The sequence below is a fragment of the Prionailurus bengalensis genome, chromosome D1, assembly GCF_016509475.1.
Source record: "Prionailurus bengalensis isolate Pbe53 chromosome D1, Fcat_Pben_1.1_paternal_pri, whole genome shotgun sequence".
NCBI classification, from domain to species: Eukaryota; Metazoa; Chordata; class Mammalia; order Carnivora; family Felidae; genus Prionailurus; species Prionailurus bengalensis.
The window spans coordinates 110,089,994-110,115,273 of NC_057346.1; the positions used below are offsets into that span (position 1 = coordinate 110,089,994).

A 25,280-nucleotide genomic window follows, 5' to 3' on the forward strand; every position below is an offset into this window, starting at 1 on the left:
CGTGATGGGGGTTGAGGAGTGCACTTGTCCTGATGGGCACCTGGTGAGGTATGGAATTGTTGAATACTTAAAAAATAAAAATCAAAAAGAGTGAAAGCCAGTCATTTCACTGGCCCACAGGGTGCCACTACCTCCCCCTACATCCTTATGCTGTTATAGCCTCCAGCCATGATGTTAGTCCTTGAACAAGCAGACAAACTCTTGCCCCAGGACTTTTTGACCTGTACTTTCTGGCTGGAATGGTTCCCCTATGGGAGAGCTTACTTGCTTTGTTGCTTCAAATCTTTAGCACTATCAGGCTATAAGTCTTACTTGTTTATTATTATTTCTTCCCATCATAGTATAAGCTCCAAGGTTAGAATTTTGGTCACTTTTTGTTCACTGCTATATCCTTGGTGCTGCCCATTTGGTAGGTGCTCAAAAAATTTGTAGCATGAACATGTAGGTAAATATTTTCCTGAGTTTGGCACACGGATTTGTTTTTCTCTTCTGCTATGCAAAATACTTTTTTTTGCATACATCTGTTGGTTTTGAATTTTCTGTTTTCTATAAAGGTTCAACTTTTGTCCCCTCAGGGACCATTCTTTTGACCCAATATTGTTTCACTAAACTTTTTATTGTGGGTAATTTCAAGCGCACACCAAGGGAGATACAACTCATTATTCCTCTTTTGAAAATTCCACAAAGGCCTCTGCCAAACTCTGATTTTTCACTCTCCATCTACTTCTAGGACCTCAGCAACATCAGGGAATGTGTTTCCAAAGAATGAATTAATAGCACGAGGGTCCTCCGGGGCAAATGCCTCTCAGGCCCCTCAGACAGCCCAGCAGTCTCGGAGGGGACAGTTAGCTGACTGAAGGCGGCTGTCCTGGTTTCTTCCGCCAGGCCCGACCCTCTCGTGGACAAGCTCGTTGCCACCTCCGGGCGCGGGTTTGGCCTAGGCAGTCAGAATGGGAGGAGCTCTGACTTCCGGCTGAACAAAGTTTTTCCTTGGGTCCGCCGATCCCTGCCCCACCCGGGCCAGAGGCCGTCTCACCGAGTAGGCCTCTAGGCCGCCGACGTTCCCCGCGCGCGTTCCCCCTTCTCCAACCCTTCTTTTCCCCCTCCCCCCGGCAGTGGCGGTTGGTCGCGCGCCGCCATCCCTTTCCCGCCCCCTCGGCTAACAAGCGGGCTCCAGACCCTCTGGGATTGGCTGCGCCTGAGCGCATCTTCTTTCAGCTTCTCTGATTGGCTGCGGGTCGCGCGGGATGCGGGCCCCGATTGGCTTGGTCAGAGCGCCTGCGCGGCGGGGTTCTCGGTCGCCAGCCATTCCTGGGGAGGACTGCCGGCCGGTCGGACGTCTTGCCTGTCGCTGGAGGAGAGGTCCCGGCTCCCCGGGAAGGCGGCTGCGGCGGCAAAATGAAGATATTCGTGGGAAACGTCGATGGGGCAGATACAACGCCAGAGGAGCTAGCAGCCCTCTTCGCGCCCTACGGCACGGTCATGAGCTGCGCCGTCATGAAACAGTTCGCCTTCGTGCACATGCGCGAGAATGCAGGCGCGCTGCGCGCCATCGAGGCCCTGCACGGCCACGAGCTGCGGCCTGGGCGCGCGCTCGTGGTGGAGATGTCGCGCCCACGGCCTCTTAACACTTGGAAGATTTTCGTGGGCAATGTGTCGGCTGCGTGCACGAGCCAGGAATTGCGCAGCCTCTTCGAGCGCCGCGGACGCGTCATCGAGTGTGACGTGGTGAAAGGTAACGCGGAGGCGCGCGGGGGCGGGGGCGCGGGCGCGCTCTGGGCACTCTGCTTGTTAGCCACGCCCCTTTCCCGGGGGTCGGTCACCGCGCGGTTGGGGAGGGTGGGGAAGTCGCGGGAGCGAGGCCGGAGGTGTTGGGGGCGCGATGGGTAGAGCCACCCTCCTTCCCTGCGGTCCAGGCACCATTCTCCAGATAGGAGGAAGTGGCTCTGGGTGGGTTCGGCGGCCACTGTGAGCCGAGCTACGGGGCCGGGGACGCGCCTGAGAGACTTGCGAGTATACCGGGGGCGCGCCTTCTACTGGTCTCCTGGGCCTGGCACCGAGCGGAAATTGGGAAGTGACGGGCACAAGCCGGATCATGGAGCGGGGAAGATTTCGCCACTTCCCCACTTCCTCTCCAGACGTCGGTCAGAGCAAGGGAAGAGGGAAAAGGTGGGGGCTGACGCCCCAAGGCCACCCTCGTGTTCCCTGCCGATGAATGCTCCCGAGCGGAAGGTAACGGGGCCCTTGGACGTTTCTCGGGCTGGGATTTTTTAGCATTGTGTGGCATGGGTCTACTCATGGGTATATAGTTACTCGTGGGTACAGGAGGGACCCCTTCCGAACCACTTTGGCCTTTCAACATTGTTAGGTGGGTTAGGCGTGGCAACGCTGTATTCCAAGTCCCTCAAACTTGGGTTTGTTTTTTTTTTTTTTTTTTTTCCTTGGGATCGATTTTATATGTATATATCTGTATCTATATATCTATATCTATATATTTATATCCCACTATAGATACAGATACATATAAACTGAAAACCCCGACCTTTTGAATGGGGAAGGAGGCTTGTTTTATGAAGGCCTCTTCTCTTTAGCCTTTACTTGCAAGCCCATGCCCTCAGGGCAGTGTTCTTTTATAACTTGGTGATTTTGCAAGGGGGCATATACTCTGTGGCTGAGGGGGACTTGGAGAGGGGTGTGTGAGAGGTCTTCGTTAAACATTGGCTAAACAAATTTACTTGTTCATCGGCTTTGCTGGAGTAGTCTTAATTTTTAGGGCAGATCCCCAGTTTGCCTTTTCTTTGAGGAAAATGTATCACTGTAATCTAGGTCTGGCTTCCTTTTTGGGACCCAGTTGACTTTTTTTGTAGTCTAGGTTCCTATCCTGTAAGTTCTTTTTCTTTTATGTTGGCAAGGTTTGGTGGGATCGTCCTTGTGTATGTGGCCAGTCTCTGTTCCTCCTGTGAACAGATCAGAATTAACTTTGCCCTGCCATCTTCAAGGATGCAACCTGGGGGAGTATCTGATGCCCTACTCCTGGTGTTGAATTCATACCTACCCATACTCTGAAAAGTTTTGGGGATAGGAACTAAATGGGTGCAGGTGCCTTTTTCCACCAAGACACTTCATTTGCTGTCCTAATAAGGCATATTTTGGGGGCCATTCCTTGTCCTTTCTGCAGCTGGGGAAGCGTAAAGGGTTGTAGTCTCCACTACTAAGAGCAGTTCTTGTTCTGCATTAATATTGCATTCTATTTTCCTCAACTCAGGTTATGCCAGTCCACGACTCTCCGGAATCGGGCTTTCCTGCTGGGTGCTCTTAAGGCAGGCTGTATGGTGCATTGATTTTTGCTTTGTTTAAAGAGTAGGAAGGACTCCAGATTGGGCATCTGGCCAGGAAACCAGTGGGGGTAGATGACTCCTGATGACAGTTCTGTGTTTAATTGACCTACCACATTTCTTTTGCGGTTCTTAGGCAAGATGGCTACTAGATTGGGAGTCTAGAACCTAACATCTGAGGGGGACAGTCTCCATGGAACTCATTGGTCAAGAAACTTGCTTTCAGGTGGTAGAGGAAACTAAAAATTTGCCTGGATTCGCTCTGGACTGATACCAAGTGACAGTGGCGGGGAGGGTGAAGTGTATAACTGCATGTGGTTTGTAGAATTCTTGGCTGACTCCGAGAGTGAAAGTTTTGTCTATTTTGTTCTTTTGTAAACACCCAGAAATGTGTTAAACTTCCTCAGTAGTGGTTAGTTGTTATTTGTGGTTATCCTGGTAAGTAACAGAGCTTCTGCTATACTTTGATGTGAGAGACTTTGGGAAAGATTTGACTGTCTTGTCCTCCACTGATGCTTTTCTATTTATTTCTCTGGGGTGAAAGAAAGTGTGGCTTTTAAGTTGGGAATGTAGCAGAAACGACTGGCTCTGGCTCTATAAAAACGCATTTCTTGGGTTGGGAATGGGCATTCGATGATCGAGTCCTCTGGTGTTGGCTGTCAGGTCTTTGAAAAGCACAGAAGCTAAAGGTTGCATAAGACAACCAGTTCTATTTCATTTCATAGGGGAAAAACATAGTTGCTTGGTTACCCCTGAAGCTTCTGTGTGATTTGATTTATGAAGCAAAAATCTCCGTGGCAACAGTGGATTGTAACCACTCTCCACGGCTATTGGGTGTTCAAAGATGAAGTATGAGAGTTGCTGACAGCTTTAGGAACCATTTAGGCTTCAGGGGAGGTGTGAAAGGCAGAGGAGGAAACTGTTTCCTCTTTTTTTTTTTTTTCTTGGTGGGTGGCCATTTTTTCCTCCTATACACAAATCTGTAGGGTAAAGTTAGAGGTTTTTAATTCTTCTCAGGATAGGAAAACTCCTTTTTCTGCCCAAATCAAGAGATGGATGCTTAATTGACTGAGACACTGAGGCGCCACTCTGGATTCTCTTAACTTTGGTTCTAGAGGAATTGTGATGCCACCAGACCAATAGGCGATCTCTGTAAAATATTGCTTGCTCTAGTGCCTTTAAATGCAGTGGATTTCCCTCACAGGTTACTGTTTCTTAAACTAGCTTTCCAGGCAGAGTTCTCTAGGTTTCTGGTTTTTCATCGTCCTAGGAGTAATTGGATTCCTGGGCATCTTTGATAGGGTTAGGTGTTGATTTTGGCTTCTGGCTGTAACAGGGTTAACCCTGATACAATTGAGTCAGCTGGATCACTAAGTCACACTTCTCTTTAATGTCAGGATTAGGAACATTTTGATGTAAATTGGTTATAATTGTATTTGAGGGCTTTTAAAAAAATCAGTTTCTAGAACTCCTCTGGGTGGTAAATTGAAATCGTAAATGTGAAATCTCAGTTTTCAAATTTCAACTTGGTTGGTTTCTTAATAAAACCTGGCTAAGGTAGGGAGTAGACAGTGGGATGTCCTGTTGCTCTTGTAAACCCTTTGAAGTTGTTGTTGTTTTTGTTGGGTGTTTTTCTTCCCCTAGTTTGTTCCGGTCTCAGGAATTTGTAGATAGTTTAGCCAGGGCTATAATATCATTCATTAATAGTCTCTCACACTGCCTGGAGGTTTTTTTTTCCATTTCCCTTAATCTGCCTACAAGCTCCCACTTTTTGTTTGTCCTGCATTCTCTGGAGGGTCAGCTCAGTCTCTGCTTTTAAAGACATCACTGACCACCAGTATCTATTTTTAACTCCCTCTACCCAAAGTGGAGATGAGAGATCATAAGACAGTTCTAGTACTCTGTGGCTAGGCTGAAAGGAACACTTTTGCCTTAATTGGCAGGTAAGGAATCAGGTTCTAACCATGGGGGTGTGAGGACTGAGAGTTGTGATAGTTGATTTTGTTTTTTTAATCCTCTCTGGCAGGTTCCAAGTTTGCATGTATAAATGGTATGGTAGCTTTTGTTTTTTATTATTAGAGATAAAAGATAATATTCTGTAGGGAGTGAAGCCTATGGTTATTCCTAGGCCTGAATAATCGTCATAATTCTTTGTTATCATATAGCTATTTATATTTTACAAGGTGCTTTTATCTTCTTATTTGAATCTCCTAACTTGGAGGTGGGTAGGACAGATTTGCTAACTCAGCGATATCTGGATCTATAATTGAGGCTTTTAAGTGCCTAACCAAGGATTCCTTTTGCATACCATACTTATGATTTATGCCTTGTTGATTATTTTTTCATTTCTATGAGAAGCAGGTTGGTGGCATTGCCTCACAAGAAGAAAAATGACTTGCTTTCTGGGAGCAGCCAGAGAGGGCATCCCAGTATGAATCTAGAAATTAGGATGCTTGTTTAGAGGTCGTTTAAAAGGATTTGTTATCTGCAGGAATGGAACCTGGTGATTTCATCTAGGTAGTTTTTCATTTCCTAAATTGATGTGAGATGGTATCTTGGTACTCGGTACTTAAGTAGCCATGGATCCAGATGGGTTTAAGTGCATGGCCTTATTTGCCATGAGCATGGTCTTGTCATTGTTTTTCAGATCTTGCTTGTACCATTGTGATATGTGATTTTGGACATGAATAAGAATTTCTTCCCACTCCCCTTTCTAAAATTTTCTCCTGTGTGGTAGATGAGTAGGACTTTGAGATCAACATCCTATCTTAAGCTTATATCCCACCACAGTTCATTCAAATCCTGAATGAGGACTTCAGGGGTAACCTATTTAGCAGAGCCTGCAAGCTGCACTTACTGCAATTTCTCACCTTGAAGCTTAAGAAACAAGATCTTTCCTGTAAACTGTCTGTTCTGTGAACAGGAGCCCAAGGGGGTAAGGTATACGTCTGTACTTTGAAGAGGAACCAGTAGAGGATATAATGTAGCCTGGGGGATAGAGGCTTGGGCCTGATCTCAGCCAAGAGGCTCGGTTTCCATTCCCACGCCTCATTGGCTTACATGAGTTCCAGCTTCTCCTCTTGTAAGTTTGAATTTCTTGTTGTGTTAATATGGTCTTGCTTTATATATTGACTTCTCAGGGATAGACTGGTGTAGTGAAAGGGCAAGGAAGAGCTGGGATTCTGTTCCTGGCTTCAAGACATTTTGATTTAGAGCAAGCCGTACAAATTCTCTGAGCACATTTGTCCACCTGTAAGATGGAGATAATGATGCTTTGCTCTGCGTACCTCACAGGATTGTTGTGAGGCCCAAATGAAGGCCTATGCATGGAAGTACTTTGAGAACAGAAGTACTCTGAAAAAAAAAAAAAAAAAAGGAGAGATCACATTGGAGAACGTTAATGAACGGTGCACTGCACTCTAATTTTCTTGATTTAGTTGGACCCTGGGCTGAGATACGGGTCATGGCAAGACATAAGTGGTCATTTCCAGTATTTCAGAGTTAAGCTTCAAAGGTGAGCAATAGTGTTTGGTGACCTTGGGTTAGAGAATGCTAAATAATTGAGTGATCCAGGAACCCTTTCTGTGTTTTGTCTGGTGGTTTATTTACACTCATGAGAGCTGTGAAGATTTTTATCCTGTGTTGCTGTTCATCTTTGCTCTTCTCTCACCAGAGAGTTGAGTTGAGTGATGTGGCGGGGGAAAGGGGAGAATAGGGAGAACACGTAGGGAAAGGTGACCACTTGAGACAGAAGCTTTGTTATGTGGGAACCATGTTTTATGACCTACTCCTGGAGAGGAGGGTTTGGAGGCCTGGAGGTAGCTGGCAACAGCTGGGTGCTGTTGTGTGTCCAGTTTGGGACCCATCAGGTAGCATGCCCTGCCCCCCTAATCGCTAACCCTCTGTCTGCTGCTTTATCAGACTACGCGTTTGTTCACATGGAGAAGGAAGCAGATGCCAAAGCCGCCATCGCGCAGCTCAACGGCAAAGAAGTGAAGGGCAAGCGCATCAACGTGGAACTCTCAACCAAGGGTCAGAAGAAGGGGCCCGGCCTGGCTATCCAGTCTGGGGACAAGACCAAGAAACCAGGGGCTGGGGATACGGCATTCCCTGGAACTGGTGGCTTCTCTGCCACCTTCGACTACCAGCAGGCTTTTGGCAACAGCACTGGTGGCTTTGATGGGCAAGCCCGTCAGCCCACACCACCCTTCTTTGGTCGCGACCGCAGCCCCCTGCGCCGTTCACCTCCCCGAGCCTCCTATGTGGCTCCTCTGACGGCCCAGCCAGCCACCTACCGGGCCCAGCCCTCAGTGTCGTTGGGAGCTGCCTACAGGGCCCAGCCATCTGCCTCTTTGGGTGTCGGCTATCGGACTCAGCCCATGACAGCCCAGGCAGCCTCTTACCGCGCTCAGCCCTCTGTCTCCCTTGGGGCCCCATACAGGGGCCAGCTGGCTAGTCCTAGCTCCCAGTCTGCTGCAGCTTCCTCGCTTGGCCCATATGGTGGAGCTCAGCCCTCGGCCTCAGCCCTCTCCTCCTATGGGGGTCAGCCAGCTGCGGCTTCCTCGCTCAACTCCTATGGGGCTCAGGGTTCCTCCCTTGCCTCCTATGGTAACCAGCCATCCTCTTATGGCGCGCAGGCTGCCTCCTCCTATGGGGTTCGTGCGGCTGCCTCCTCTTACAACACCCAGGGAGCAGCTTCCTCCCTAGGCTCCTATGGGGCCCAGGCAGCCTCCTATGGAGCCCAGTCTGCAGCCTCCTCACTTGCTTATGGGGCCCAGGCAGCTTCTTACAATGCCCAGCCCTCGGCCTCTTACAATGCCCAGTCTGCCCCGTATGCTGCACAGCAGGCTGCTTCCTACTCTTCCCAGCCGGCTGCCTATGTGGCACAGCCAGCTACAGCTGCTGCCTATGCCAGCCAACCAGCTGCCTATGCTGCACAAGCCACTACCCCAATGGCTGGCTCCTATGGGGCCCAGCCGGTTGTTCAGACCCAGCTGAATAGTTATGGGGCTCAAGCATCAATGGGCCTGTCAGGCTCCTATGGGGCTCAGTCAGCTGCTGCGGCCACTGGCTCCTATGGTGCTGCAGCTGCCTATGGGGCCCAGCCTTCTGCCACCCTGGCAGCTCCGTACCGCGCTCAGTCGTCAGCCTCATTGGCTGCTTCCTATGCTGCCCAGCAGCATCCCCAGGCTGCTGCCTCCTACCGTGGCCAGCCGGGCAATGCCTACGATGGGGCAGGTCAGCCGTCTGCAGCCTACCTGTCCATGTCCCAGGGGGCCGTTGCCAACGCCAACAGCACCCCGCCGCCCTATGAGCGTACCCGTCTCTCCCCACCCCGGGCCAGCTACGACGATCCCTACAAAAAGGCTGTCGCCATGTCGAAAAGGTACTGTATGCCCCCCCGCCTCTGCCCCCAGCTGGGGCTTAGGGCAAGGGGCTGAGGTTGGCATGGGAGGGAAACTGGAGCCATTGGCCCCTCCTTTGGTCTTCTCTCATCTACTCCCATGGGATGTCCAAAGGCCGAGGGGGGTGATGTCTGTAAACTTTTTTGATCACCAGGGTTCAGGTGGAGCATTAGTGCTCAGCCTGGGGTGGTACCAGCTAGTCAGGCTGGGAAAAGTGTCACCTCTCTAGGCTACCCCAAGTGCCATTGGAGCTACTGCCTGCAAGATTGTGGCCCATAGCCTTTCCCACCGTCTCAAGGATCCTTAAGCCTGTTATGTGGTTGTCCTGGCTTTGGTAGGGTGGGTTTGAAATAGTCCCTTTGGCACTCACTGGCTGAAGGCAAGGTGTATGAGGTGCGTCCACTCTTTGGGAAGTTGGGGACCTTGCTTTCGTCCGCCGTTCTGTTGATAAACAACCAAGGTCTTTCTGTGTAGGGCCCAGGGTGGGGATAATTTGTTTGTGGTTTGGGAATGTAGACCAAAATCTACCTTGGCCAGTTGAGAAGGGAGGGCTTCAGTGGTGGGCTTGGTTTCCCACTGGTTGAACCAGGCTTGATTTCTTGCCCTGGATAGGGTGATGAGCCTTCGGACAAAATCTTGTTTGTTGGAGACCAATCTGATCACACCCTCCCTGTCCCCATTGGCATCTCCCCCATGCCCACCTGGAGCCCTCCCCTCAATTGTCTCATTCACCAACTGTCTTCTTCTCTCGACTAGGTATGGTTCCGACCGGCGTTTAGCCGAGCTCTCTGATTACCGCCGTTTATCAGAGTCGCAGCTTTCGTTCCGCCGCTCGCCGACAAAGTCCTCGCTGGATTACCGTCGCCTGCCCGATGCCCATTCCGATTACGCACGCTATTCGGGCTCCTATAATGATTACCTGCGGGCAGCTCAGATGCACTCTGGCTACCAGCGCCGCATGTAGGGCCATCCTGGCATGGGGCACCACAGGGAGGGAAGGAGAGGAGAGGTCGGGTAGGGTGCAGGCCCAGGTTATAACCACTGGCCCATACCTCTCCCGTTTGCGGTTTTTCATCCCCTCTACCCTGTGGGCCTTCCCCAGGAGATGATCCTTTTGAGTGTTCGGCAGTAACCTACTTTGTTCCTTCGCCTCAGCAGCAAATCTTGCTACTGGCTCTAGATCTGCGGTTTCCCCTCTCCCCTGCCTCCCATCTCCCCAGGATGGGAATTTCTTTTATGTTTTTATTTTTTCCTGGCTCCCTTTTATTTTTGTGCGCGATATTTAAGGTCGTCTGGATGGGGAAGCAACCTGCAACTGAGGTCGGCGGCGCCTTTTTCTTTTTAGATGTGAGGGAGGCCAGGAAAAGGTTAGCTTAACCATTTCCTGTGCGCCAGTGTGCCAGCAGTCCAGGGGGCCCTGACTTTGTCCCACTATAGACTGTGTTGAGACTGAGTTCCTGTCGGGACGGTCGGTATATGTCCAAATCCCTACTGACCCCCTGATGTTCTAGCTGATGCTGAGTGGCACAGTCCCACATCCCCATCTCCCCAAGTAGGTGGTGTTAGAAAACCTTAATTTTTTTTCCCTTTTGTATGGACTACAAATAAAACTTGGGGCAATTTGCAGTTTGGAAACCTGGTTGTCATTGTCTTGATTGCACTCAGTTTCAGAGAAGCCAGTTTGACATCCAGGAAGACATGACAGCTAAAGGAAAGGCAGCTGGAGAATCCAGGGCAGATGAGGAAAGGGGTTTGAATGTGGGAACTAGTGATTTCCCTGCTGCCCAGAGGGATTTAGGTCATCGTCGTCCCGTTAGTCTGCCATCTTTAGGACTGGAGAGTCCAGACCAAGTTGCTCGGACTTCCTCAGCCCTTAAGTTGAATTAATCACACCAAGTGCAGTAAGTTTATTTGCCCATTTCCCCCTGATTTATCTCCAATTCGGAAACAACCTGTGCTCCAAGCAGGATGGTTCTGGGGTATGGCTTCTCAAGTGAGAAGTGGGGAAATGGACTGCTTTGGTGCTTATAAGGCTAGTGGATCCTTCAGGCAGTGGGCTTGAGTGAGTGCTGGAGCTGGGACCCGGAAAGGAGCCAGTAGTGGGGTAAGGGTGATGTCTGTCTGGTTCTTCCCTGTGGTTGGCGAGAGGAGGAGCAGGGACGATTGGAAGCAGGTATGGGGGATATGGCCATAAACCTGGTATTTCGCCTGTTGAACATCACCATGGAGTGTCCTTCCTGCGTCCTGCCAACTTCTGCCATCAGTTCCCTGAGACTTCCCCCGTCTCCATTTGTTAGGGTTTCCAGATGTTTTCTTCCTGGATTTATATTTGAAGGTGTCCTCACAGACTGGAAAGGGGGGTGAGGTACAAGCATAACCCAAGTAGGGATGCTGGGATAGAGTGAGAAATTGAAGATTCTTTCTGTACTTTTATTCTGGGACTGGGGTTGAGAGGACCTGGGCAAAAAAAAAAAAAAAAAAAAAAAAGTTCCAGCCAGGGACAAAACGGAGGCTTGGGTTCACCAATAAATGAGTGAACAGAAGACTGGTTGGGTAGGAACCTACTGCTGTTCCTTTGGGAAAGGGGGCTTTAGAGATTTGATTTGGGAGCCTTTTGGGGCAAGGTGGTTTTGGGGAATTGTGTGTGTCAATCAAGTGGAGTTCAGGTGGGTTCTTTTCTGCCTTTCACTGGTTCCTTGGGAACTTGCCTTGTGACAGAGGAGTTTGCCCCAAGTGTTCCCTTCCCTCTGCCCAGTGGGCAAAAAAGCATATGATCTTTATAAGAATGAGCTCTTGTGGATGCTAACTGGGGTAATCTTGGGGGGTGGGGTACTGGGGCCATAGCTCTTTCCTTGCTCTTTCTGCTCACTGCTTTACCTCCAGGTGCTTTGCTGCTCCTTTTCATTTCTTTGAAGGACTGGGAGGGGGGAGTCTGATAGGTTTCTTGTCACTTCTGCAGGGAGGGTGGGTGATCTGAGGACCAAGCTAACAAACTTAGCTCTGGTTATTACTCTGGAAAGTAGAGGGGTTGGTTGATTACAGGGCTGTGATTGTGGCCTGTGCATTTGTAATATTTCTTTGTCATATGGCTTTCTGTTTTCCTTTCTCCAGTGTGAGGGTTCTGCCACTATTCCAATCCTATGGTTCCTGTGAAAAACAGCTTAATGTGCTCTTGGGGCCAGTGTTGATGTTCTTTATTGCAGCCCAAGTTCTTCAGAGTGATGTGGCCTAGATGATCACTCTTAACTGCCTAACGTCTTTAGGTCCTGATGCCTTTGCTGCCTCAGCCCTCAAGGTTTTCGTTGTTCAAGCAGAAGAGGTTACAAAGCTAAATCATTTGTCATTCTCTTCTTTCTTGCAGATTGTTTTAAAATTTCCTTCTTTCTCTTTTATTTAAATTACGCCACCTGTGTTAATCCTGTAGCCCACTCTTCATACTTTGCTTTTTGTGGATTTCTGAGTTCTTGGGTCCTATAACTTGGAGATGGTTGGGTTGAGTGAATGGGAGGACATACATTTAATGGGTGTTTTGGGATAAGAGGGTGGGCAATATGGACTCCCAGGTTTTGCACTCCTGCATCTATCACCTCTACAACTTGACCTTCATTGGAGAAGTTAAAGATGATTTATTCCTGGAATGAGACCACATAGAGGCTTCTAGCCTTGTCAGCTAGAAGAGAATAATGTGCTTATTCTCTTCTGAGGTTTGGACCTTGTTTCACATTCTGTCTGGGGTAGGCCTGGGACCCCATCCCTTCTAGTGGAGGTAATGGAAGTATCCTTCAGTGGTCACCCTCTGGGTAGGCTGCTTTTCTAGTCCTGCCCATCAGTTAAGCTTGGCCAAAGTCTGTATAGACTGGTGGTTCTCCAGTCATTTTGTCCTATCAAGCCAAGTAAGCTGACCCTAATAGGGGATGACTTGGGTTATAGTGAAAATAACTTCCTAGATTTATGGACTAGTATGATATGTAATCAAAGTTTGGGTAATAGAGAAGATAAGATGTAAAGCAAGTGAAAAATTTATATTCACCTAAATTATAGTTACCTTTAGATCATAAAGGGTAGAATCAAGTTTTCTGGGGGCGGGGGGTAGTTCTTAAAAGTTACTTCAAACATAGTGTAAATCATTTGAAATATTGTGTCTGTAGTGCCAGAAATACAGTATTAAGTAGCTGAGCCCTTGGGCTGACCTTGAATTTATAATGTGGGGAGGCAGGACCTACCTCATTGAACTAGTTACGGTTAATAAGCAATGCTAGGGTAGTGGAAGATAAGGGGCAGTTCCACTAGTTAAAATGTTTTGGAGATGGGATTTGTTTGAATGGAAAATTGACTTGGCACAGAATGACTAGGGGGGTTGGCTGTAAAATCAGGTTTCCTGAGTCTGAATTGTGTTTCTGTCACTTAGTTGTGTAATCTTGGGCCTGTCAGGAACTCTGTCTTAGGTTTTTCATCTATAAAATGGAGATTTTATAGATGAAAACATTTATTGAACACTTGCTAAGCACTGATAAAGTGCTTTTCATACAGTAACTTCATTTAATCTTCATTGCAACCCAAATGCCATTATTTCTAAACCTGTTTTTTAAGTGGAGAAATTAAGGCTGTAGATCAAGTAATTTTTCTTTAAATATTCTTTTTTGGGAGAGTACAAGTTGGGGAGGGACAGAGAGAGGGGGAAAGAGGATGGGAAGCGGGCTCTGTGCCAACGGGCTGACAGCAGCGTGCCCAATGTGGGACTCAAACTCATGAACTGGGAGATAGTGACCTGAGCTGAAATTGGACGCTCAACCACTGAACCCCCCAGGTGCCCCTTAAGAAACTTTTCGTAAGATCATACGGTTAGAAAGCAGTAGATCAAGGAATTGAGTCATTTTGAATTGAACTGTCTGTCTAGGACTTTGCTCGTAATCGTTATAATGCCATGGAAGGATCAAATGAGAACATGTGACAAGTGTGGGGCCTCATGTATTGTCACTGCTTATTAAATGCTAGCCGTCTCATAGACCCGAATTAGGACATTCTGGGGAGATTGGGGTGGCCTGGTGGAGCTGTCACACAGCTGAGCAAAGGACTGTGGATGTAGGTGTGAGTGCAGTACATAAGAACAACAACAGTGAAGCAGTGGATTTTTTAAATGAGTGCTACCTAGGAGTGAAGTAGGCCATGGATCACACCGGTTTTTGTCGTGTCCAGTCTCAGGCAACACTGTTCAGTGTCCTGGGATCATATTCTCCTTGGGTATGGAAAAGAAAGGTTAGGGGTAGGGAACCTGCAAAGACATTAAGGGGAGGCTAAGAGCGTAGCTGCCAGTGGGATTGGAGGCTTAGGAAGTTTGCTTGACTGGCTTAGTCAAGGAAGGCCAGTCTGAATATTCCTGGAGAATACTGGTTTTTAATTTGAACTTTTATTAAACCAGTACTCATTTCTGGACAGGAGCCAGTAATTAACATGTATAAATTACACATACCCCAAAAGGTATGAAAGTAATAGCTTGTTTGTTCACATTTGAATGTTTTTCACAGATATCTGTGTTTCCCCCCTAAGTTTGGATTTGTCCCTCATTTCCTTTTCAAGAGCCCAGGCTCCAAGCACTTTTGTCTTTTCAAAATCTGCAGTCAGAATGTATATTTATGCTTGGTTATGACAGATACCTGCTTCCTAGATGACTTTTTGAAGAAGTCAGTTTACCTTTGAGGTGCTTGGTAACCTGATCAGCAAATTAAGAATCAGCAAGATGGTATTTACAGTGTCCTGGACAAAGTGCTTTAAAAAAAAAATTTTTTTTAAGTATATTTATTTTTGAGAGAGAATGAGAGTGTGGAAGGGGCAGAGAGGGGGAGAGAGAAAATCCGAAGAACCCCACCAACCATGAGATCATGATCTGAGCCAAAGCCAAGAGTCAGATGCTTAACCTTAGACTGAGCCACCAAGATGCCCCTGGACAAGGTGCTTTTAAAATACTGCATTCAATCCTATTTTGCATACTTGGGGTGGTAGAAGATTTGGACCAGATGTCTTTAATTTATAAACCTTAGTACTCAGTAAAATAGAGTTGGATGGTGAACATCAGTGTGGAGACAGTCGAACCACAAATGTCTTCTGCCTAAAGCTTCATTTTGCAGCATTTGTCAAACTGGTAATCCTGGTGATGAAAAGCTGTAGCATAGGTTACCCCCTGGCTTTTGGGCACCTGCTTTTTCTGTTTGAGGGAGACTGGAAAGTATACTAGGTGATATGAATCAAGTGCTTGTTTTTAGAACTAAGTGTCCATGATCTTAAGCTGATATTGACTGAAAATCTCGTCATTTCTCCTTTTGGTTTCCAAGAAGTTAACTCCTGCATTCACCCATGTGTTAACTTAGTCAACAAATAATTGGGTGCCTACCATGTTTCAGGTGCATTTCTAACACTGAGGATAGAGTAAGGAAGAAGAAAAGGTCCCTGCCCTCGAACAAATTATTTGATGGGAGGTAGGAGGTAGGAGAAAGAAATGGAATGAACAAATAGGATTTCAAGTGATGGTAAGTATTTGGAAAAATAACATGAAGTCATGGGATGGAGTTCCAAGGTAGGCTTTTGGAGTAGGAGGATGTCTAGATGGGGTGGCCACTGAAGCACCTGGAGAAAGAACATTCCAGTCTGAATGAACTTGGAACAAAAAGGCCAGTGGGGTGGAGCATAGTATGTATGGGTGGGGTGGGAGTGGGGTGAGGCAAGTGGGGGTTGTTAAAGAGATTAGGAGATTCTGGCAAGAACCAGATCAGGTAGGGTAAGTGAAATTTTTCCAGTGCAGTGTATTTTAAGAAGAGGGGGATGATTTAATGTGCTTTATACAGTTGGATGAGTTTGCAAAATGAAACAAATATAAGTCCACCTGAAAGGCTTTTCAGAAGGTAAATCAAGTAATGAGATTGGGGGGGGGGGGGGGCGGCGGTACTGTGATCTGCAAACTGGCATGGATTGTGATCCTGAGATTTATATTCCCAGTCCTTTCTGCGTTGGACCTGGAGAGATTCCTAGTTTTATAGAGCGAGTTGATCTCATCTTCTTTGGTATTTTGGAAGAAAGTTTATCTCCAGGGCTGTTGGGACACACAGAATTTGGAAGATCAAACTGAAAGGACCTGAGAGGATTTCTATACCAGATGAGTTTCCCTGCAGATTGAATGGTGAACCCCACATGATGCCGGCCCCCTCAAAAGGGCACACACATGCAGCTGACTAACATAGAATTGATTTTCTTCGTCACTGATTATATTGCCTTTACTCAGATTCCGTATATAAGAATCCACAATGAAAATGGACCAAGATTAGTGTCGACCACATCTGTAAATGTATTATTTTGATGTTTTTAGGTCCTTTGCTCTTCCCACTTTAGAGTAAGTTCTTGACCGGTTTTCCAGCATTTGGTTCCTGAGTCATGTCAGGTTTTTAAACCCATTTCCATAACTTCAACTCCTTTCTCTTTCTGCCCTCCCTCCCCCTTTGGGGCTGCTGTGGACGGTCGTGTGTTATGTCATCTCCACTCATGACCCCTTCCTCATAGAGAATTCATTGCTTTTATCATGTTCTTTTCATCCAGCACCTTCCCCACTTCCCTCCTCAAAAGCTGCCTTGCAAAGGGTCATTGCTTGCTCAGTGAGGATGGAATTCTGTGAAGAAGCCAAAGGATGAGAAAAAATGTGATGAGGGAGGCCAGACGCTCCGGCGAATGCTGTTTTGATTGTATTTTGTTTATAGCTTCATGTGATTAGGCTCTTCCCTCTAAGGTCGGTTCTAGGAGTTTAAACCTACAGCTCTGGCCCATGGCACCCAATAAAATAAAACAAAAAACTTCGCTGCTCCAGTTTTTTCTCAGGGTGGGGTGGGGGTGTTTTCAGTCTACGTGGTCACACAGAAACCGTTTCTTCATCTTGGACCCACTTCGGGAGGCTGGTTCCTCGAGGGAACTTGTCTCCTCAGTGCCTCCAAGTAACGCAGCCTCCAACCGGGCTCACTTGGGACCGTTATAACCTAATTGAAGCCGCGCCCATTAACCGTTTCCAGAGTTCCTTTCACCACCCATGACAGTAGTTTTGATCTGGGGGGAGCTCCGGGACTCCGAGGGCTACGGTGTGGATTCTTGGGCAAAGGAGGAGGTTGGTTCTTCCGGTGGGGACGCTTCGTTATTTTTCTTACCTGGCATTTGGGTCTGCGTAAGCTATCGTTCGTAGCATCCTGGCTGCGAAGGGGTGGTGGCTGGGAGTTTAGAGGGAGAAATTTGGAGAAGGCAAAATGGAGCGGGGGATAGTGTCAAGATGTGCACGTGTTGATGGCGAAACATTTCGGAAGCTTCACAAAATTGGCGCCACGAAGCTAAAGACCGCCACACCGGAGCCTTAGCTCGCTCCGCCTAATGGCGGGTCGCACCCGGGCGAAGCCCACGTTTGTAGTTCCTCCCTCACGCCGACCTCTTACCCAATCAGTGACTTCGGCTTCGCGAGATAGGCGCTCATTGGCATTCGCGTAAAAGCTCAGGGGTTACTGACGTTTCCACCTCTTCCCGGCCTCTCAGGTAATTGGCGTTGGTGGTAACCAATCAGGAAGAGGAACCACGGGAACGCCTGCCTTTAACTTTACCGAGCAGCCAATCCGGTGGTAGGCTCACCTCCCCTTCTACCCAGAGTCACTGCTGCGGCCGTCGCCATTTTAGCGTTTTGTCAGAAGCGTCTGCGCCGCGAGGAAGAGCCCCTGCTGGTTTCCGTGCGGGTGAGAGACTCCGAGCCCCTTCGTTGCCTCTCTTTTCTCTCTTAAATTTCTTATCTCACTCCTTTGGGCTTCAGGGGTATCCTAGTGGGGTCACGGCCTCCGCACCCGTCTCTGAGAGCCGACCTCGGTGCTGGGCATTGCGCGGTAAGCCTGAAGCAGCCCTTCCCCCACGACCTCCCCCGAGAATACCTTCCTTTATCCCCACATTGCCCTCTACCCGACTTGGCTCGGTTTCCTGCTCTGAGGTTTCCATAGAGATTACCGCGCTCCTTTAGACTTAGAAAAATCGAAACCTGTTTCGAGAATTTTTTAGGCTATGAGACATTGTTGTCTGACTGATGAGTCTGAAGCCCCTTTCTCTGGCCACGCATTTCCCCATCCCGCAGGAGCTCGTAGGACAGCACCCCGACAGAGGCGTTCCCCACTCCTGCACTTCCTGTAGTCTCCTCATGCCTTGCTCTCCGGCTCAGGTCTCCCGTTCACTGCTTCCAAAGGAAACCCTAAAATGAAGCTATTATAAGGCCCACTTTTCCGGAAATGGTGGCTACTTACTCCGTTGCGGGAGGAAGAGCTGATTCACAATTTCAGTAGTCAGTCTAGGCAGCCTGCAGTTAGACCTTTCGTTTTCTGACCTCCCAGTGGATAGAAAAGCCCAGTATCCCCAGCGCTGCATGTATGCTCTCACTTTCATTTCCATTTTCGTTAGAAGCTATCCAACTCTTATCAAACCCTTTGTCTACTAAGGAGTTTTCTGTTACAGACATTTTCTCATCATTCTAGGGTTCTACACCCGGTATTGTGGCAGGCCTCCTTATTTCCACTTTTCCTTTGATTGTTGTGTGGAGGTAGGAGTGTGAGAGAGGAGAACTGCAAATATTTGCTAGAGTGAAAGGAGGTGGCCGGGGTTTTTTGTTTGTTTTTGTTTTAACTGATGTGAGCCTAAGGTCTTTTGTTAGAAATTTTGTTTCTTCTTACACAGGCTGTGTCGAGATGGTGAAGCTGTTTATTGGTAACCTGCCCCGGGAGGCCACAGAGCAGGAGATCCGCTCACTCTTCGAGCAGTATGGGAAGGTGCTGGAATGTGACATCATTAAGAACTACGGCTTTGTGCACATAGAGGACAAGACGGCGGCCGAGGATGCCATACGCAACCTGCACCACTACAAGCTGCATGGGGTGAACATCAATGTGGAAGCCAGCAAGAATAAGAGCAAAACCTCCACCAAGTTGCATGTGGGCAACATCAGTCCCACCTGTACCAACAAAGAGCTTCGGGCCAAGTTTGAGGAGTATGGTCCAGTCATCGAATGTGACATCGTGAAAGATTATGCCTTCGTGCACATGGAGCGGGCAGAGGATGCAGTGGAGGCCATCAGGGGCCTTGACAACACAGAGTTTCAAGGTGAACCACCCTGTTTGGGAAGAGGGCTGAACACAGCCTGTGTGCAGAAAATAGGTTGGATAAGTAAGGGGAGGGGTTTGGGGGTACAGATAGAGCTGTTGGCTGGCTGATGGTCAATCATTGCGGGTGATATACTTAAAATGGAGAATGCATGGGAATTCGAGGCTTTAACTTAGACCAGTCCCTTTGGGAAAACACCCATGGCTTTAGTTTGGAACTCTTAAGGGTTTTATGTCTATTAGTGCAGAAGTCTTTTCCTTTGATTTTCCCACTTACCTTTTTTTCCTTCCCTTTTTCTTGATAGTAGAGCACATTTTAGTGGTTCACTCTGAATTTATTGCCTCAGCCCAGTATCAGCATTATGCCTTATTTTACATATGAAGAACCTGACAAACCCAAAAGCGTCTTAACACTTTTGGGGAGCAGAATCCCTGGTAAGCTCCCCCACCTCATCCCAACTCCTAACTTCCCAGCAAAGGTAGTTAGTTATTAAGTAACTAGTGTTGAGATAACTAGTGTTTTTAAAGGGTTACCGCTCTTGTTCCTTTTCAGTTATGCTTGTACCAAGAGGTTCTGTTTTGAGGATGAGGTCACTCCAGAATAAAAGTCTGATTTCAGGAGTTGCTGAGGAGGGGATATTGGGGTTTGGGGGCAATAATGGCAATGTCTTTTCACTGTTTGAGGGTGGACTCAACATCCTTGGTGAGTAGAGCCCTTAGATGGGTGTTATCTTAGAGCCTTGACTAGATTGTTAGTGTACATAGAGGGCAGTATGAGTGATGGTATGGATTGTTGCTTTATTTGGAAAGTTTTATCTTTTCTTAGTTTGAGTTCTGAGCTCCTGTGGCAAGAGTGGCAATCAGGAAGGGTGAGTGTGGTAACCATGGTGAGTTGCTAATTTTTCTTCCATCCCACCATCCCCTTGTGTCCCCCGTAGCAAAAAGCTTTTTCCCTTTGATTGTAACTACTTCCAAATTACGGGGTAGTCCTATAATTCCTTGCTACATTTTTAAACTGTATTCCAACCTTTTTAGCCCAAACAAGGTAGTTACTGCTTCCTTTTCTGAGTACTCTCTTGTTAAGTCATCGCTCCTGTTTTGTGTGTTTATTTCCCTTAGATTGGACCTTTCTTAGAGTTGGAGGTCCAGTCGTTCTCCCAACTTAACAGTGCACTGTGTCGTGGGTATTGCTGTGCATTATTAAAGAAAAGTGTCACTAGTCTCTCAGGTCTAGTTTGTTTTTCTTTTTTAATTGGTAAGTTGAGAATTAACTTGCTGCCAACAACTTAATTGGGAGCAAAGGCTGCTTTTGTGGAGGGTTTGTGGTATAATACCTAATTTTTGGACCCTCTTCTCCACTTCAATCCAGTCATAGAGTGGGTGGTAGCTTCTGATTGTAGCAGGTATATGTGTAGCGGGAGACCAGTGTGTACTGACTCAGGACAACCTGTCCTTATGCATAACTCTTGAGTATGAACTGTAGGCTCTGTGGTGCTATTTCTGCTTATTTATATTTTCATTACTTAGTATTAGTTATTCTCCTTAGTATTGTCTAGTAGAGTTCTATGTGTATATGGAGCAATGGGATTTATTAAGATGGTTTTTCAGTTTCTCAGTGTTGGGTGTATTCTCTATTGTTTGCCCATTTTAAAGATCTCTATTGTAGATATTTTTAAAGGTTTAGTTTCTTTTCCTGGTTTTGGAATTGACGCATCCTTAGATCAGGGCATTAGTTAACGACCTTAATGTCATGAATGTGCTTGTTTAGTTCCTTGGTTGCACCTGTTTTCTCTGGTTTTGTTAGGTGCCAAGGTGGCCCCGAGGGCAAATACCAGAGGGACATAGCACTTTAAAGCATTTCAGTACTTAATTGTGTATCTAAGCTTCTAACTTGTAGTCTATCTACACTTAGATGTAATGTTTACAACAGGATTTTTTGGGGGTAGTTTGATCCTTCCACCTCCCTTTTCCTTCTCTAGCTTCCCAGGGCTTTAATTTTGCATGTGAAATTGTCTATTTACCGATTCTGTAATGTTGTATGAGTAGATGATCTGTCTGTTGACTCTCCTCTGCTTGTAACCATTCACTTTATCATCTGCATGTTTTGGTATACTAGCCAATTGCATTGGAAGTTTTTCCTGGAATTTTGCTTACCAATAAATTGGTAGATCATGTTAGGTCAAAGCTGTTCCTGCGAAAAGATTTAAACCTTAAGTTTCTTCAGAAAAGTGTCTTTTGTTAAGTTTTCAGAAGTAATATTTTTTTATTTCTAGAATATAAATTGTAATACTCAGCAAAAAGTAGTATTTAGTGTGTGTTCTTACCATCTTTCAGATCCCTAGTTTAAGGAGAAAAAGTACTTTAGTCTTGTTAATGAATTATTTGATCCACTAGTACTACTGGTTATTCTCCCCATTTTTCTCATCTCCCTCCCCTTTTTCTTCCATGTTTTTCATAATCTTTTTAAAAATTCAGGCATTTTGTGAATTGCCTGTCCTATTTCCTTAGGCCTTATCAGGAAGTCCCTAAAGTTGTCAGATTGTAAAGAATCGTTGTTAGAATGAATATCAGGACCAACAATTTAAAGGACTCTGTTAAAGGGGAAGGCAGTCCTTCAATGCATATGATTGTCCGTTTTCCCCCAATTCACGAGTGATTTTCCCACAAATCTTGAAACTTGCTTATCACATTCAGTCATGGATCAGGTCTGGGTTATATTCTCTATCAGTGGTAACTTTCAGGTCTTATTCTCTTTGATTTTTGGAGTGGGGAACTGGGGAACTGGCCTTTGTAGTGTCCTGCTTAATGAAATCAGTCTTGATGGTGAAGATTGGAAATGTGAGAATCTTGTGGAGCACTCATACAGTTTCTTTTGTTATTGGGCTATTGTTCAGGGTAGTTTTTGTCTAGTTACTTGGCAAAGGATGAGGTGCTTATTATTGGGCCCAAGCTTTAAACTAGTGTTAGAGCTGAAACATTTCTTCATCTTACTGATCTTTGTCTTTAAACAGGTCATTGTATTGAATTTATGTAGTGGACTTTTTTTTTTTTTTTTTAACTTAAAAAAAAAATCTTTTGGCAAGGAATCCTGCATTAGTGTTGTCTAAGTAAAGCCATTGCTATGACCAGTGTCTGGGGTAGGGGCGGGGGCTATGACTAAGAGTGATAGCAACCCTTCTTGCGTCTGTTTCTTCAAGGCAAACGAATGCACGTGCAGTTGTCCACCAGCCGGCTTAGGACTGCGCCCGGGATGGGAGACCAGAGCGGCTGCTATCGGTGCGGGAAAGAGGGGCACTGGTCCAAAGAGTGTCCGATAGATCGTTCTGGCCGAGTGGCAGACTTTACCGAGCAATATAATGAGCAATATGGAGCAGTGCGTACACCTTACACCATGAGCTATGGGGATTCATTGTATTACAACAACGCGTACGGAGCGCTCGATGCCTACTACAAGCGCTGCCGTGCTGCCCGGTCCTATGAGGCAGTGGCAGCTGCAGCTGCCTCTGCCTATAATTACGCAGAGCAGACCCTGTCCCAGCTGCCACAAGTCCAGAACACAGCCATGGCCAGTCACCTCACCTCCACCTCTCTCGATCCCTACGATAGACACCTGTTGCCGACCTCAGGAGCTGCTGCTGCTACAGCTGCTGCTGCTGCAGCAGCCGCTGCTGCTGTTACTGCAGCTTCCACTTCATATTACGGGCGGGATCGGAGCCCCCTGCGTCGCGCTACAGCCCCAGTCCCCACTGTTGGAGAGGGCTACGGTTACGGGCATGAGAGTGAGTTGTCCCAAGCTTCGGCGGCCGCGCGGAATTCCTTGTACGACATGGCCCGGTATGAGCGGGAGCAGTATGCGGATCGGGCGCGGTATTCAGCTTTTTAAAGCTTGAGGTGAGAGCGGTGGGTGTCCCCTGTTCTGGTTTTGCCATCCCTCCTGCAGCCTACAGGCTCCAGTTAGGCTGCCCTGCTTGCTTGCTTTTGCGGGGTTAGGGTAAGGTTACTACTAGCATGGCAGAGACTAGGGGAAGTCCTTAATTACTTAACTTTTTGAAATATATAAACATCCTTAGCCGTCATGGCTACTTTTCCAGGGCTCCTAGTATTGGGAGTCAATCTGATGCTATTTGTGCCTGGAAAAATGAAGAATGGTGTGATGAATGTTGGATCACACCTATGTGCTGTAATTGAACTGAACCTGGGACCCATTTATTCAGACTGAGGTGTGCTGTTTCTCAGAGCCTTTGTTGAATTCCTAGGTGTGTGACATTATTAAGGTTTGTAAGTTTCCTGTTCTGCTTTGTGCTATGTGAAAGGTCTGATATGACCTAGAGTAATATAAAATCCATAACTAGTTAATTAGTCATCACTGCTCAGGTCCCTGTTACTGTGAAGACTATCCAGGTGGCATCATCTTAATCTTGAAGCAGCGTTTTCTGACATTCCTGAACAGTTCACTCCCTATGAGCTTTATAGAAAAAACTTCTTTGATGGTAAGTTGGGGCAGAGAGAAGAAAAGGTATCTTTTAGTTTATAAAGCTTTCAATAAGGAGTCTGAGGCATAGACTCAAATCCAACTTCTCCACTCAGCTCAGATTTATTCCCTGAATACAGTGCCCACCCTATTGCTCTATCTTTGAATCTGTCCTATAAAAGAACCTGGTTAGTCTGTTCAATTTTTTTTTTTAAACTGTCCCACAGAGTTCTGGTGGACATCCTTTCTGCTTCTTCAAGGTATATGGTGATATAAATATGAATGAACACCAGGGTTGGGAGCTTTGCCTTAAGCAAATTACTCCCTTCATCTTCCCACTAGTTATGGGCATTTAATACTCTTGAACCAGCTCTACCTTGAGTCCTCTGGCTTTTTCCTATACTATACATTTTGAGCCTCATGATCCATTTGGCTCTACTTGAGTATATTCTTTGTGATACTTGCCAGCTTTGGGCTCTAGGTGTTTTGAGATTGCTGTTGTATTAAATGGTGATTCTCAGATACCCTTTGTTTTGGGGGAACCCCCAGTTCTCAGCGTGTCCCAGACATTACCATTGATCTGTAATTTTGTAGTGTCAGGGTGAGTGATATTCTGTCATCTTTTAGTTAAGGCAGAAGGTATGTGACTTGCCAGAGATTATTGGATAGGAAATCACTGGTAGGGCTGGAAAAGAAATGTGAATGACTTGATATGTAGATTACATATGCCCTCTACTACATTCTTTAGTTTCTTCCCTAGGCAGAGTTGGATGCCCTCAGGTCTTAAAGATTGTTCAGTTGATGCTACTTTGACTAGACCTTGAATGATTTTTAACTTGGACCTTGGTACTAAACCCAGATTCAAACATACTTTTGACTTTTACCCCAGAGAGCTAATTGGAACCTTTTTTTTTTTTTTTTTCCTGCCCTCCAGTGACAATTTGGGACATGGAATTACCTTTTCTGAGGAATGCTGATGTTAACATCAAGAGAAATGAATTATCTTTGCCTACACTCATCAAAGAATATTTGCTGTTTAATTTAGAGAAGGACCTCAGTCTGGGATTGCTTGACCTTCCCAGTTTCTCTCTGGCCTTTAAGCTCATTTACTTTTAGAGATTATTGTGATACTGGGGATGGGTACAAGTAAACTTAAAAGGAGTGTCAAGTTCAAGAGTTTGTAAAGATGTTCTTTGAAGTTTTAAGTAGGAAGCCCTTTTGAGCTTTGCTGTAAAGCCCCTGTATTGTGCTCTCTTGCAGGTGGGATGTGTGTGGGCTGAAATTCCGAGCTGCGGTTGTGCATGAGAATACACCCTTCGTGGTACCCCATCTCCGGGACGTTCTCGGCTCTGTACGTTCAGTCCCTCAGGAACCGTGGACCTTAATTTACCTTGCTAAATTCAGACCACCTCTTCCTTTCCTCTTTCCTGCCCATTTTCCTGTTCTTCCTGTTCTTCAATACTTCTGTAGTTTCCCATTTATGTTCTGTTCTCCCAGCAGGCCTCATTGCGTGCAGAAACTGTGGTGGGGGGTGTGCTGTCTCCCTGCCTCCTGCTTCCGGTGGGTGTTGGACTTGGGAATGACCTTGGTGAGAGTGTCACTGCTCCTGAGTCTTTTTGGCCCAAAGGCTTGTGGCGGGTAGACACATAGAGTTGGATCACTTTTTTTTTCCAGTGAAATAAATGGTTTTTCAACTTAGGGCATGTGTGCTTTGAGAGCGTTCTTGCTTGGGCTTGTGTCTGGGTTCTTTATTTGTCCCTGGAAGAGAAGGGGTGGGTATAAAGTTTGACATTTCAGCCCTGGGTGAACATCACTGCAGTTACTTTTTTTTTTATTGTAGATAGGTCTTAAAGGTGCCAAAGGAAGAACCCAGGCAGGTAGCTTTATTCCAGTAAAGACTTCTTCCACTAGTCCACCT

The 25,280-nt window shown here is 46.7% G+C and overlaps 2 protein-coding genes across 6 annotated transcripts; both read left to right on the forward strand.

The window, feature by feature from the left end:
• Positions 1 to 1,273: 1,273 nt before the first annotated feature.
• LOC122484027 (RNA-binding protein 14) lies at positions 1,274 to 18,893 on the forward strand. 4 transcript variants are annotated; one of them, XM_043581720.1, is made up of 3 exons: positions 1,274 to 1,735; positions 7,257 to 8,721; positions 9,497 to 10,375. In XM_043581720.1, the coding sequence occupies exons 1-3, from the start codon at positions 1,399 to 1,401 to the stop codon at positions 9,702 to 9,704; spliced, it is 2,010 nt and encodes a 669-aa protein (XP_043437655.1). In that variant the 5' UTR covers positions 1,274 to 1,398; the 3' UTR covers positions 9,705 to 10,375. The 4 variants fall into 4 exon arrangements, 3 of the variants coding, with proteins under 3 accessions (XP_043437655.1, XP_043437657.1, XP_043437656.1); XR_006297521.1 differs by lacking the exons at positions 7,257 to 8,721; positions 9,497 to 10,375 and adding exons at positions 17,297 to 17,490; positions 18,470 to 18,893 and having other exon boundaries at positions 1,291 to 1,735; XM_043581722.1 differs by having other exon boundaries at positions 1,291 to 1,735; positions 7,257 to 7,367.
• Positions 18,481 to 25,060, forward strand: LOC122484028 (RNA-binding protein 4). Of its 2 annotated transcripts, XM_043581723.1 has the most exons (3): positions 18,481 to 18,892; positions 22,089 to 22,782; positions 24,623 to 25,060. In XM_043581723.1, exons 1-2 carry the CDS (start codon positions 18,481 to 18,483, stop codon positions 22,772 to 22,774), a joined length of 1,098 nt encoding a protein of 365 aa, XP_043437658.1. In that variant the 3' UTR covers positions 22,775 to 22,782; positions 24,623 to 25,060. The 2 variants fall into 2 exon arrangements, with proteins under 2 accessions (XP_043437658.1, XP_043437659.1); XM_043581724.1 differs by lacking the exon at positions 22,089 to 22,782.
• The last annotated feature ends 220 nt before the right edge of the window (positions 25,061 to 25,280 follow it).

Bases quoted from the DNA above. Each gene is read 5' to 3' on its own strand.
- LOC122484027 (XM_043581720.1), top strand. From the start codon at position 1,399: ATGAAGATATTCGTGGGAAACGTCGATGGGGCAGATACAACGCCAGAG. The intron at 1,736-7,256 runs GTAACGCGGAGG...CTGCTTTATCAG, and splicing joins CGAGTGTGACGTGGTGAAAG to ACTACGCGTTTGTTCACATG. The intron at 8,722-9,496 runs GTACTGTATGCC...TCTCTCGACTAG, and splicing joins GCTGTCGCCATGTCGAAAAG to GTATGGTTCCGACCGGCGTT.
- LOC122484028 (XM_043581723.1), top strand. From the start codon at position 18,481: ATGGTGAAGCTGTTTATTGGTAACCTGCCCCGGGAGGCCACAGAGCAG. The intron at 18,893-22,088 runs GTGAACCACCCT...TGTTTCTTCAAG, and splicing joins TGACAACACAGAGTTTCAAG to GCAAACGAATGCACGTGCAG.